At 33.6% G+C, this 12,446-nt stretch overlaps 2 protein-coding genes across 4 annotated transcripts; both read left to right on the forward strand.

Annotated features, from left to right (window-relative positions):
• Positions 1–5,571: 5,571 nt before the first annotated feature.
• On the forward strand, positions 5,572–9,564 carry LOC107470284 (uncharacterized). 3 transcript variants are annotated; one of them, XM_016089685.3, is made up of 4 exons: positions 5,572–5,726; positions 6,198–6,547; positions 6,812–8,709; positions 9,190–9,564. In XM_016089685.3, the coding sequence occupies exons 2-3, from the start codon at positions 6,201–6,203 to the stop codon at positions 8,703–8,705; spliced, it is 2,241 nt and encodes a 746-aa protein (XP_015945171.1). In that variant the 5' UTR covers positions 5,572–5,726; positions 6,198–6,200; the 3' UTR covers positions 8,706–8,709; positions 9,190–9,564. The 3 variants fall into 3 exon arrangements, with proteins under 3 accessions (XP_015945171.1, XP_015945167.1, XP_015945179.1); XM_016089681.3 differs by having other exon boundaries at positions 5,572–5,753; positions 9,190–9,563; XM_016089693.3 differs by lacking the exon at positions 5,572–5,726 and having other exon boundaries at positions 6,399–6,543.
• Positions 9,565–10,621: 1,057 nt separating this feature from the next.
• LOC107470276 (embryonic protein DC-8) lies at positions 10,622–12,112 on the forward strand. Its single transcript, XM_016089673.3, has 2 exons — positions 10,622–11,279; positions 11,502–12,112. Exons 1-2 carry the CDS (start codon positions 10,727–10,729, stop codon positions 11,846–11,848), a joined length of 900 nt encoding a protein of 299 aa, XP_015945159.1. The 5' UTR covers positions 10,622–10,726; the 3' UTR covers positions 11,849–12,112.
• The last annotated feature ends 334 nt before the right edge of the window (positions 12,113–12,446 follow it).

A 12,446-nucleotide genomic window follows, 5' to 3' on the forward strand; every position in this document is an offset into this window, starting at 1 on the left:
GTTCACACTACTAGTATTAATGGTCGACAAGCTCTGGTCGAAACAGTCACTCGAACTACCAGTGCCAAGGATACAGCAGCTCAAGAAACCACAAACTTGGATCAGCGTCAAGAAGATTTGAAACTTATGTTTAGGACCTTATTTTGATCTATTTGTTTATATTTTAAATTTCATCATCAGACTCTCAACTACTTTTGTTCTAGTGATTACAATGGTACTTTTAGAGATACTTCCCATTTACATGTATGCTTTGATTACTGGTTATACCTCGTATTCCGTATGCATCACCGTCAAACACTTTTTCTATTATAAAAGGTCCTTCACATATAGGTGACCACTTCCCTTTCACCTGTTCGGTCGAAATTACCAGTTTCAAGACTAAATCATTAATTGCAAATTTTTTGCTTTTTACCCTTCGATTGTAAGACTTAGCTATTATTTCTTTTTGCTTGACAATTCTATCTAATGCCTTAGTCGAACTTGGTCTAAATCATCTAATTCTTCGATCATGCTCGACCAATATTGTTCGACTGTTAAGTTATTCTGCCTTACTACCCTTGCATTTTGCAAGTTAATTTCCAATGTAACACGACTTTACGCCCATATACTAATTCATAAAGTGTTGACTTAATTGATTTTCTTGGAGAACATTTGTAAGTCCATAATATTTGACTTAGTGTATTATGCCAATTCCGAGATTGTCTCCCTATATGCTTTTTTATTAAATTTATTATTATTTTATTTGACTGCCTTGACTTGACCATTAGCTTGGGCATAGTAAGCAGTCGAATGTACAATTTTAATACTTCGCAATTCAGCATATCCTTTAAAAGTAGCATAGAAAATATTATTTTAGAGTTGCTTGTTTTCTTTTATTGATTGTAATTAGTTTTTACAATTTTCATCAGGATTTATATTATTTTCGCAATCTTGAGGACAATGTTATTTTGAAGGATAGGATAATGATAGGATTAGTATTAAGTCTATAGCCTAATTAGAGAATTATGTTATAAATAGGAGTATGATGTAATAATGTAGGGTATTTATGAGATAATTAAAAACTCTATTTTTTTTCTTTGACCTTAATTCTAAGAATTTCTATTATATTCTCTTTGAATTTCTACTTAATTCTCTATTTTATGATATAAATTTATATCAAATACTTAAATACTCTTGTAATTTTTTTTAAAGACCAAAATACCTTTTGTTAAATTTAGTAATTGATTTATATAGATAAACAACTAGTCAAATAACAAATGATATCATCATTAGTAATAAAATTTAATGTCTAGAATAATTTTAGTGGATTGAACCCTAAATTTAATAACTCTTTTGGATTAATGTGAAACTAACAAACTTCATCTTAAATTACTTGTTAATTGAAAAAATAAAATAAAATTGTTAACTTTTTCTAACTATTTGATATCTCATAATATGCTAAATTAGTAAAGAGTATTTTAGATTAAAATTAGTATGATGAATAGACAAAATAAAAAATGTTAGTAATAATATATTGACAAAAAATATAATTATTTATGCGATCAAATTTATTTTTTATAATTTATCAAATTAATCAAAATATATTTTTAGCAGCTAACATTATAATAAGCATGTTGTTAGGTAACTTTTTATTTTATATTTTAGATATTTATATATTAAAATTAAATTATAAAGTAAAGTTAGAAAAATTAAAATAAAGCCTGATGGCTAGATTATATGTGTACAATTATATAAATATAAATTTTATGTTGATGCATAAATTATTGAAAGTAAATGAATCATATATATAGCTTAATTTGTGTTTGCAGAGAAGATAAAATACACATACTCTAGTCATAGTAAAAAAATAAAGTTTGTATTGTAAAATAAATAAATAAAGAAGAAAAAATAAATATAAAATAAAAAATATAAATAAAAGATTCTAGTACCAATATTCACTAATATAATAATCTCAATATAATAGAAGTGATTCATATATATTTACTAATATATGTAGTAACATATATATAAAAGAGAGAGAAGAGTATTTATATATTATAATAGCATGTAAGGAAAGAAAAGAGTGCTTTGTTATTGTTGTGTATATTTTCTGAGACTTAGCTTCCTATTTATATAGGTACAATAGATTTACATTTTTAAATCTCTTTAATGCACTTCATCCTTGAGAACATGAGTCATTCATAGTAAATAGGCATTTACATCTCCATTCTTATCACAATACAAGATAAATTTTTAATTGAATTTTAAAACTCCAAACAATAAGAGAGTATTATAACAGTCACCATTCTTCCTAGGACAACCTTATTCTCTGAAAAAAGAATTTTTATAAGGCAATGATTCTTCTCTTTCTAAAGGTAGAAACTCAAGTTGACCTAGGATACGCGTTACCTCCTTGGCTTCTTGCATTTTGTGTATTGTGTCTCAAATTACCTTATTATAGTGGGAGAATCATATCCAACATATATCTCCAATTTTCTTTGGGATCTCCTTTTGGTGTGAGAAGGTAGTGCAATAAGAACATATGTCGCACACCCGAATATTTTTATATGGTAAACATTTGCCATTGGCCAAAAACTAATTATATAGGAGAGAACTGATGGTAACTTGTTGGCTTCAAACGAATAAGTGCTGCGACATGTAAAATAGCATGCCCCCAAGTCGAGGTTGGGAGATTTATTTTCATAAGTAAAGGTCTAGCAATTAATTGGAGGCGTTTAATAAGTGATTCTGCTAACTCATTTTGTGTGTGAACATGAGTTATTGGATGTTCAACGCTTATTCTGTTAGCCATACATCAAAGGTTTGGGAAGTAAATTTACTAGCATTATCAAGACGAATTGCTTTGATCGAATTTTTTGGAAATTGTGCTTTTAATCGAATAATTTGAGCAAGTAATCTCGCAAGCGTTAGGTTGCGAGAAGACAATAAACACACATGTAACCATATCGAAAATGTGTCTATTAAGATTATAAAATATCTAAAAGATCCACATGGGGGATGAATAGGTTCACATATATCGCATTGAATCCTTTATAGGAATTTAGGGGACTCAAATCTAATCTTTATTGGTGATAGCCTTAAAATTTGCTTTTTTTGAGAACATGCAGGACAACAAAATTTACTAGATTTAAGAATCTTCTGGTTCTTTAGTGAATGTCCATGGGAGTTTTCAATAATTTTTCGCATCATGGTTGTTCTCGAATGATCCAATCGATCATGCCAAATTATAAATTCATTTGGACTAGTAAACTTTTAGTTTACAATGGCATGTGATTCAATTGCACTAATTTTAGTATAATATAACTCGAATGAAAGTGAGGGTAACTTTTCTAATAACTTTTTATTTGAATCATGAGTTGTGATACATAAGTATTCATGATTTTTCTCATTCATTGTTTCAATATAATATCCATTTCGGCGAATATCTTTAAAATTCAACAAGTTTCGTAGAGACTTGGTAGAAAATAGTGCATTATTTATTATGAATTTTGTTCATCTGGGAAACAAAATTATAGCTCTTCCGCAGTCTTCTATCACATTGTCTGAGCTAATAATAGTATTAACATATTCTTCTTTTGGCATAAGATGAGTAAAATATATATTACTTTTGAGAATGGTGTGCGAACTTGCACTATCCGCAAGGCGAATATTTTCATTGTATATCATTGCCATTTTCTTCAAAGAAAAATAATAGTAATAAAATGAGTAGCAGTCCATGGACAGTAAAATTGTATTCCTAATAGGAATTAGAGAAAAGAACAAATCAATCTCTAACTTTTTGGTCTGTGGATATTTAAGTTCTTGAGGATTTAAAAATATATTTAAGTTCTTAACCTCTTCAAAATCTGGACATATCGATCTTTGGGTCTAATTTATTCCATTTTAAAAATTTTTTCGCTTGTGCATCTGTATCAACCAGGTCAGTACAACGAAAGTCACGTTTGATTTTTCCGTTGGGTCTGACAAATCCAAGTGAACATGAAAATCAATATGTCTAGATTTTGAAAAGATCAGAGACTTAAATGTATTTTCAAATTCTTGAGAATTTAAATGTCTACGGATTAAAAGATCAAAGACCTATTTGTCATTTTCTCTAGGAATTATTTTTCTAAGAAACACTGTACATAAAAATAGTGTTATATATTAAAAGTTTTATTATTATTACTATTATTATTATTTTAAAACTTGACACATTTAATGATTTCAAAATTCTTAAACATAAACATTAATATTTTATTAAACATTATTTATATACATTATACTTGAAATTTAAATACATTAAAAATAAAACTTAACACAAAATTTTTTACATTATTTATTTACATGAGTACTTAACAAACATACATATTAAACTTTTTTATCATTGATTAAATGACCAATATTTTCTTCAGATCCTCAAAGAAATTAGATACTTCATAATGAGTAGTGTAATTTTCAGCAACATCCTTTGAAACAAAATTCGTCTCCATTCTTTTGTTATCCTTTTTCAAGGATGCCTGATAAAAATCACTTAAGTGTCTCAGGATACGACAAATACGCGACTAATGACCCTTTCCACCACAATGAAAACATTTATCCTCTTTATTTATTTTACCCATTATTTCTTTCTTTATTCCACTTCTGGTGAGATTTTTTTTATGAACATAATTTTTTTTTTCATATTTTTTTTGTTTTATTACCAAAATTTTGCCATTTAACTGTTATTGGGTAATGATTTATCGCATTTGCTTCAAGAAATAGAAAAGATATCAGTTGAACACGTTTCATGATTTTTTAAAAGTAACTCATTATTGCGTTTAATAAAAAAAAGCAATAAATTAACTTATAATATTTTTTAAATTCTTTTTTTTTAATACTGTTATTGCAGGAATACATAAAATATAAAAAAAGTTTTCTCTAATTAAATTATAGACCCAATACTAATTTTATCGTTACCTTACTCAATACATTGGCTTCTCGTATTTTGTGTGTTGTCAATACTAGCTCCTATTAACGAGGAGTATTAGTTCACTACTATTCAATATCAACCAAAATTACTAAATTACACATTACTAAACTCATATTAGTCCACTACTTTATTATTTGACTAATGCACTGGAAAATTTATTAGTGAAGTCTGAAAACATATTCCATCCAAAGTTCCGAATCAAACCCATATCTGTTTGTATCACTGAAATAGCAAAAAATTTAGTAATTAAAAGATATAATTAGTTTCCCAAAAAATTAAATTTGATTTATCTGTTGAGAAAACAAAATATGGAGTTCAATTAAATAAATATACGAATAGTTATTCTAATATTAGAATTTAAGAGATAATTTAAAATAAAATATTTTTTATTTTATTAAATCAATTTTAAAACTCATTATTCATTCACAAAAATTATTATTTACCAAATAAAACCGATTGTCTAACTACAAAAAGATTCGAATGCTAATCAGTAGCCGTCAAAATAAGTTAGTGGAGCCACTTTGCGGTAACATGTTGAAATCAACGGCTGATATTGAAAACTGAAAAGTACCATTTTGCAAAATCGCAAATACGACGTCGCATGAGTCTCTGATGCGCACACACTGATACTGTTACGGATTTGGGCGTGAAACAGAGGAAGCGCCTCCCTTTCTCTGTCTTTCTCTTTTTCTCCGAATTGGTTCGGCCACGCCCACAACCAAAGCCTCCAACTTCAAGGTTTCTCCGCAAACACCAACAACGATTGCAGCTTCCCAGGGTGCCTTCTCATTCTGCCTTCATTAGGGTTCTATTCTTCTTCTACTTCTTCATCCCATTCCTACTTCAATTCAATTACATTGTTTTCTATCACTGTTTTGTTATCCCCCTTTGGGGATGATACTAATTCGTTTTCTCTTGTTCCATCGCTGAAGCTTTTTTTCCCCCTTTTGTAATGTTTTCATATGGGTATCTATGTTTTTTGTTAAAGATTGAGCCTTTGTAACAAAATTCCATCATGTGTTGTGCTGTATGTTGACCTTCCATTCTGGATATTATTTAATTTATACACATATTATTTATTGATACTGATAACAAAATTTTACCTGTTCGTGATTTGAAATTTAGAGTTGAAGAGCTACATGCAAACCATTTCACTGTTTACCTGTCTTAAAATCTGTGCTCTTGGAGCTACATATTCCTCACTTGTGTCAGGTTTAATGAGTAGATATATGTATTTGCTGTTCGATAGGCCATGGCTACGAAGAGGGTGATAACTATAGTTCAATCAGGTGGTGAGTTTGTGGCAGACAAAGATGGATCATTGTCATACAATGGTGGGGATGCATATGCAATAGACATTGATCACCAGACAAAGTTAGCTGATTTCAAGTCAGAGATAGCGGAAATGTTCAACTGCAATGCAAACACCATGATTATCAAGTACTTCCTACCTGGCAACAATAGGACACTAATCACAGTATCAAAGGACAAGGATTTGCAGCGCATGGTCAGTTTTGCTGGGGAAGCTACAACCGTTGACGTGTTCGTTATTTCGGAAGAAGGAGCGGCTCGAAATACGTCCAACATGCCTGCTAGTAGGTAGTTAAACTAGTTCTTGTTGTTTATTGTTCCGTTTGTACATTGGCATATAATTCCCTAGACACTAAGTGGGATATGGTAATTTGATTGGCCCATAATTGGATAAATCATAGTTGGTGTATTGTTATGTGTCAGTAGAGTTTCTTGTTGTCTCAATTTAAAGATCTGATTGTGGCCAAAAAATGAATAGCCATAGCATATATTAGTGTCATGACTTAATTTGTGTATTGTTTTGAAGATTTTAGAGTGTACTTATCATTGCAGGTCAAGCAGGACAACGGCGTCAGAAGCTATCGTCCCTTGTGTTGCCCTTGTCGAAGCCCCTGCCGATGTCACACAACGCATGGATAACCTTGAGGTGGATGTAGCTATTGAAGCCATTTCATGTTCTCTTCCTTCTGGGGCCATTGAAGAGAGGCATCATAAAGCTGCACTACAATGGGAAAATACCATCACTGGAGTGGACCAGAGGTTTAATAGTTTCAGCGAGTTCCGTGACGCATTGCATAAATACTCTATTGCACATGGGTTTGCTTACAAATATAAAAAGAATGACAGTCATCGTGTCACTGTCAAATGTAAATCCCAAGGCTGTCCATGGAGGATATATGCATCAAAATTGTCAACCACGCAATTGATTTGCATTAAGAAAATGAACTCAAATCATACTTGTGAAGGATCTGCTGTTAAAGCTGGGTATCGGGCAACTAGGGGTTGGGTAGGAAGTATCATCAAAGAGAAGTTGAAAGCGTCACCCAATTACAAGCCAAAGGATATAGCAGATGACATAAAGCGGGAATATGGGATTCAGTTAAATTATTCTCAAGCATGGCGGGCGAAAGAGATTGCTAGAGAGCAACTCCAAGGCTCCTATAAAGAGGCATATACCCAGTTACCATTATTCTGCGAGAAGATAAAAGAGAGCAATCCAGGGAGCTTTGCTGCATTTACGACTAAAGAGGACTCAAGTTTCCATCGTCTGTTTGTATCATTTCATGCCTCAATATCTGGTTTCCAGCAAGGCTGTCGCCCTCTTCTTTTCCTTGACCAAACTCCTTTAAATTCGAAGTACCAAGGGGAATTATTGGCTGCAACAGCTGTGGATGGGAACGATGCCATTTTTCCCGTAGCATTTGCCGTTGTAGATGCTGAGACAGAGGATAACTGGCATTGGTTTCTGCAAGAGCTGAAGTCAGCAATATCACCATCTGAGGAGATTACATTTGTTGCACATTTTGAGAATGGTCTAAAAAATTCAATAGCTGAGGTATTTGACAAAGGCCACCATGGATATTGTTTACGCCACCTTGCTGACAAACTGAACAAGGATTTGAAGGGACAATTCTCTCATGAGGCCAGACGATTCTTGATTAATGATTTCTATTCTGCTGCTTATGCACCCAAATCAGAGACCTTTGATCGTTGTGTTGAGAACATAAAAGGTATTTCTCCTGAAGCCTATGAATGGGTTGTACAAAGTCAGCCAGAGCACTGGGCCAATGCATACTTTAGTGGAATAAGGTATAATCATATGACATCAAATGTTGGACAACAATTCTACAGTTGGGTTTCCGAGGCACACGAGTTGCCAATTACCCAAATGATTGATGTATTACGGGGTAAAATGATGGAAGCAATTTGTGCACGAAGGGAGGAATCTAACCAATGGATAACCAAATTGACACCATCCAAGGAGGAAATGCTTCAAAAAGAAACATCAGTTGCTCGTTCACTTCAAGTGTTGCTCTTACAAGGTAGCACATATGAGGTCCGCGGAGAATCCGTTGATACTGTTGATATGGATCGTTTAGATTGTAGCTGCAAGGGATGGCAACTCAGTGGACTGCCTTGCTGTCATGCAATTGCTGTCTGTGAATGTTCTGATAGGAGCCCATATGATTATTGTTCTAGATACTTCACTGTCGAGAATTATCGGCAAACGTACACAGAATCGATTCATCCCCTGCCAGATGATTTTGAAAAACCAGTCAACGGTGAATCGACCATGATAGTTACAGTGACCCCTCCACCAACTAAGCGGCCCCCGGGCCGGCCAAAAATGAAGCAAGTTGAAACGATAGACGTAATCAAACGTCAGCTTCAGTGCGGCAAGTGCAAAGGACTTGGGCACAATAGGAAGACATGCAAAAATGTATAGCATGGTGAGCAGTCCTCCCTCTCTCTTCCTGCATTCATGACGCATGTCTGTGCATGTATATATGTTTTTAAGTAAATGAATGAATATTAACAAGTAAAAAAGAAGAATTAGGAGAGGTGGATTTTAAGATTAATGATCTTTTTGCTGTGTCATGTAAGCTAGGCATCAATTATGAGTTTCTACCTTGCTTTTTATGCGCTTTTACAACATGCTTATGCTATAGTCCCTTCTGATGATTTTGCCTTGCTCTTGGCTGCTGATCTTTGATAGGCATTCATATGCATGCCATGAATGATCTGATCCTAGCATGTTTTGTCTACTTTATGAATATTGAGGTCGATAGAGTTATGAACTAACCCGTTGTTGTGTTACTGTTATGCATTGACGGTTATATAATTTCCTTTTTTTTTTTTGCAAACTGTATGGATAATGGTTAAAATTGGAACTCGCAATGCTGTAAGCATTTTCTATGGCATTGGCACAGGTAATCATCATTGAAGTAAACTACACATCCGAATTGTTTAGAACCACGGTAGAGAATTGGGCGAGGTAGAAACACATTTTGTGGCTGTTCCGGATTTGGTCGGATTCTTTGTCACCAAAATTCTTTTTTGTTGGTTATCCAGTGATTCTTGTAATATAACGAGGATATTAGTTAGTAGTTTTTCTCCTATTTCTCAAATGTTATCTAGCAGACTAGAAATAGAAGAGAACAGATTAGTCCATTTTGTTATATAAGGTAGACGCTAAATTATGACTTGGCACTTGGCAGTATAGGTATTCTCTTGTTCATATTCAGTACTTAATATAAATTTATTGATTCAATAGAATCTCCATTTCACTAAATGCATAGGTTAACCATATATTATGTAATATGTATCAAGATCAAGTAATTATTTTTAATTCCCATTCCTTAAGTGGTTATATAATGAAACAAAACAGAGTACTGGGGATGGCTCTTGATGAGTGTTGTGTCTCTTGACGAGTGTTGTGTTATCACTAATCTGTTTTTACTTTTTAACTTAAGGTATTAAACTATTTTATATTTGATTTTCTTATAAGCATGTGTGGATTCTATATTTAATAGATATACAAATGATAGTATTTTATTAATTTTTTTAAATAATACGATATTTTTTTATTAATACTAATATCATTTTAAAAATTATATTTAATATAAATTTTAATTTTAAATCAATTTAGTTACGATAAAAGTCAAAACTCAAACCCAAAATTATCCTATTAAAATTATTCTAAGGTTATTTACAAAGTATTAAAATTGAATATTCAAAGGTTATTCACAAGTTTCCATTAGCTATAGCTGTAAACAATAATAAAAGTGGAATGGTTAAGGATACTGAATTCCTTAAATTTTCGTGACTATATATTAAAAATTAATTATTAAATCAATCATTTATATATCTATATAAAATATATGTTAAAAATATATAAAATAATACATATGAATTTTAAAAAATGCATATAGAGTGACTAAAATTAAGTAGTTTTGGTTTTCTCGAAAATCTTAGATCTCAGACAGACAGAAAGTATGACGTATATAGTTTATGCTTGCAGATAGAGCAGTGGCGGTGCCTATAAATACATACATGGAAGAAACTAAACAAATCGAGAACATACCAGACCAGCCTGAAAGAGATAGAGGAAAAGAAAAAGAAACCAGACTTCCAATTTGCCACCCTTTTTAATTTTTCACCTAGGTTTGGGTGCATATCTGTTCCATCCATCCATTGACACGAACCAAGTTAAGAAAGACTTTGAAACCAAAAACCATGATTTCATATTTGACACCTTGCTCTCCCTAACTGACACGTGTAACTCAACAACATGGTAACCAAGCCACGTTGCATGAACTTAACCTACCGTGTTCATCAACTCACTCCTTTATAACCCCCTCCCAAAACTTCCCTTCCGAACCACAACTCTGCAACTTACGAACATTCAGATTCTGATTATTTGTTGTTCCATTCTTACTATCTCATTGTTGCAAAGTATTAATAGTGATGGCTTCAAGGGTGGTGATGGTGATGGTGATGGTGGCTGTCGTGTTGGTTTGTGGCATTGAATGCACGACCAAAGAGGAAGGGGTTGACTATCAGAAGGCCAAAGCCAAGACGACGGAGACGGAAAACAAGGCGGCGGAGACGGCCAAGGAAGGGAAAGAAGCCACCGAGTCATGGACTGGTTGGGCCAAAGATAAAATAACCGAAACTCTTGGCTTCAAGCACCCCGACGAATATGCCGGTGAAACTGCTCAGAGAACAAAAGAATACGCCGGTGATGCGGCGCAGAAGACCAAGGACTATACTGACAGCGCCGCTGAGAAGGCGAAAGAGTATGGTGATGATGCGGCACACAAGACCAAGGATTATGCAGGTAGTGCTGCTGAGAAAGCAAAAGATTATGGCGGTGATGCTGCCGGAAAGACCAAGGAATATGCCGGTAACACCGCGCAGAAGACCAAGGAATACGGCGGTGACGCTGCTCAGAAGTCTAAGGAATATGCCAGTGACGCTGCTCAGAAAACCAAAGAAAAGGTCCAGGACTATGCCTCTGGTTCGTACTTAATCCTAAATCCTAAATCTTTTGGTGGATGAACACTTTAGTTGTTCGGGACTCGAATTTAGTCTATTGAAAGATGACTATTTTACAAATCGATTTCGAAAATATTGTTAAATATTCTGTTGCGCTTTTCAATTGTGGCATTAGACAATTTTTTTGCACGAGAATGATGAAATGCATGAATACTTGTAGTGATGAGTTGTGTGTAATAAACAGGGGCTGGCGAATACAGTGCAGAGAAGGCGAGAGAAATGAAGGACATGGCGGCAGAGAAAGCAAGTGACTTGGCAAATGCGGCGAAGGAGAAAGCACAATATATCAAGAACGTGGCAACCAGCACCGCTGGCTCCGGCAAGGACAAGGCCTCAGAATCCATTGACGACGCCAAGGATAGAGCCGCGGAGAGAGTTGAAGAAGCCAATCAGAAGGCAAAGAAGGAAGCTGAAGAGAGCGAGAGAGAAACCAATGAGCAAATGGAGTGGGTTAAAGAGAAGGCTAAGGAAGGTTATGATGCCGCCAAAGATAAACTTGGTGCTGGTCAACGCAGAGATTCTGAACTTTAAGTCTCCATCAACATACCACGTATAGAAACTGTGTACTGTTTATTACATTAGTGCCATGGTAATGTCATTTTCCTTTTTCATCTTGTGTATATATGGGGATGTTTTGTTCTCGTCTTGTGTCTTAATGTGTGTGGTTAGTCTACGGTGTTTTAGGGTTTGACTTAGTTGGCAACTACACATATCGGATGAAATTGAAATATTCTGTTTGTTTTCCGCGAAGTTAAAAAATAACATTGTTGCAAAGGTAGCATTTCTTTGAATGAATTCACACTGTTCCATTAGAGCCTACCATGTGGAGTAATGTTTGGTCTTTCTATTAGAGCCTATTATTTGATACATTTTTTTAAGCATTTTTCATAATTAAAGTTATATCTTTGACAAAAATAATCAATCGTTGATAATTCTGTAAACATCCTCCTCTTTTTTTCTTCATTCCATAACTGCATCATTTCGTCACATCCACCTCCTCACGCCGATTTAATAAATCATGATTTCCCCCTTTTTTTGGCAACCAGAATCTACATTCTTTAGTCTTTTTTCTTTTTTGATGAGCATCAAGGTGTTTGAGAGCGCAACGAAAATCCACATCCTTTGGTCT

The sequence above is a fragment of the Arachis duranensis genome, chromosome 1 (assembly GCF_000817695.3).
Source record: "Arachis duranensis cultivar V14167 chromosome 1, aradu.V14167.gnm2.J7QH, whole genome shotgun sequence".
Classification (NCBI taxonomy): Eukaryota; Viridiplantae; Streptophyta; class Magnoliopsida; order Fabales; family Fabaceae; genus Arachis; species Arachis duranensis.

What these genes read in the sequence shown, in the direction of transcription:
- LOC107470284 (XM_016089685.3), top strand. Translation starts at nt 6,201, where the DNA reads ATGGCTACGAAGAGGGTGATAACTATAGTTCAATCAGGTGGTGAGTTT. An exon ending in TCCAACATGCCTGCTAGTAG is followed by an intron (nt 6,548 to 6,811) that starts GTAGTTAAACTA and finishes TTATCATTGCAG; the next exon opens with GTCAAGCAGGACAACGGCGT.
- LOC107470276 (XM_016089673.3), top strand. Translation starts at nt 10,727, where the DNA reads ATGGCTTCAAGGGTGGTGATGGTGATGGTGATGGTGGCTGTCGTGTTG. An exon ending in GGTCCAGGACTATGCCTCTG is followed by an intron (nt 11,280 to 11,501) that starts GTTCGTACTTAA and finishes TGTAATAAACAG; the next exon opens with GGGCTGGCGAATACAGTGCA.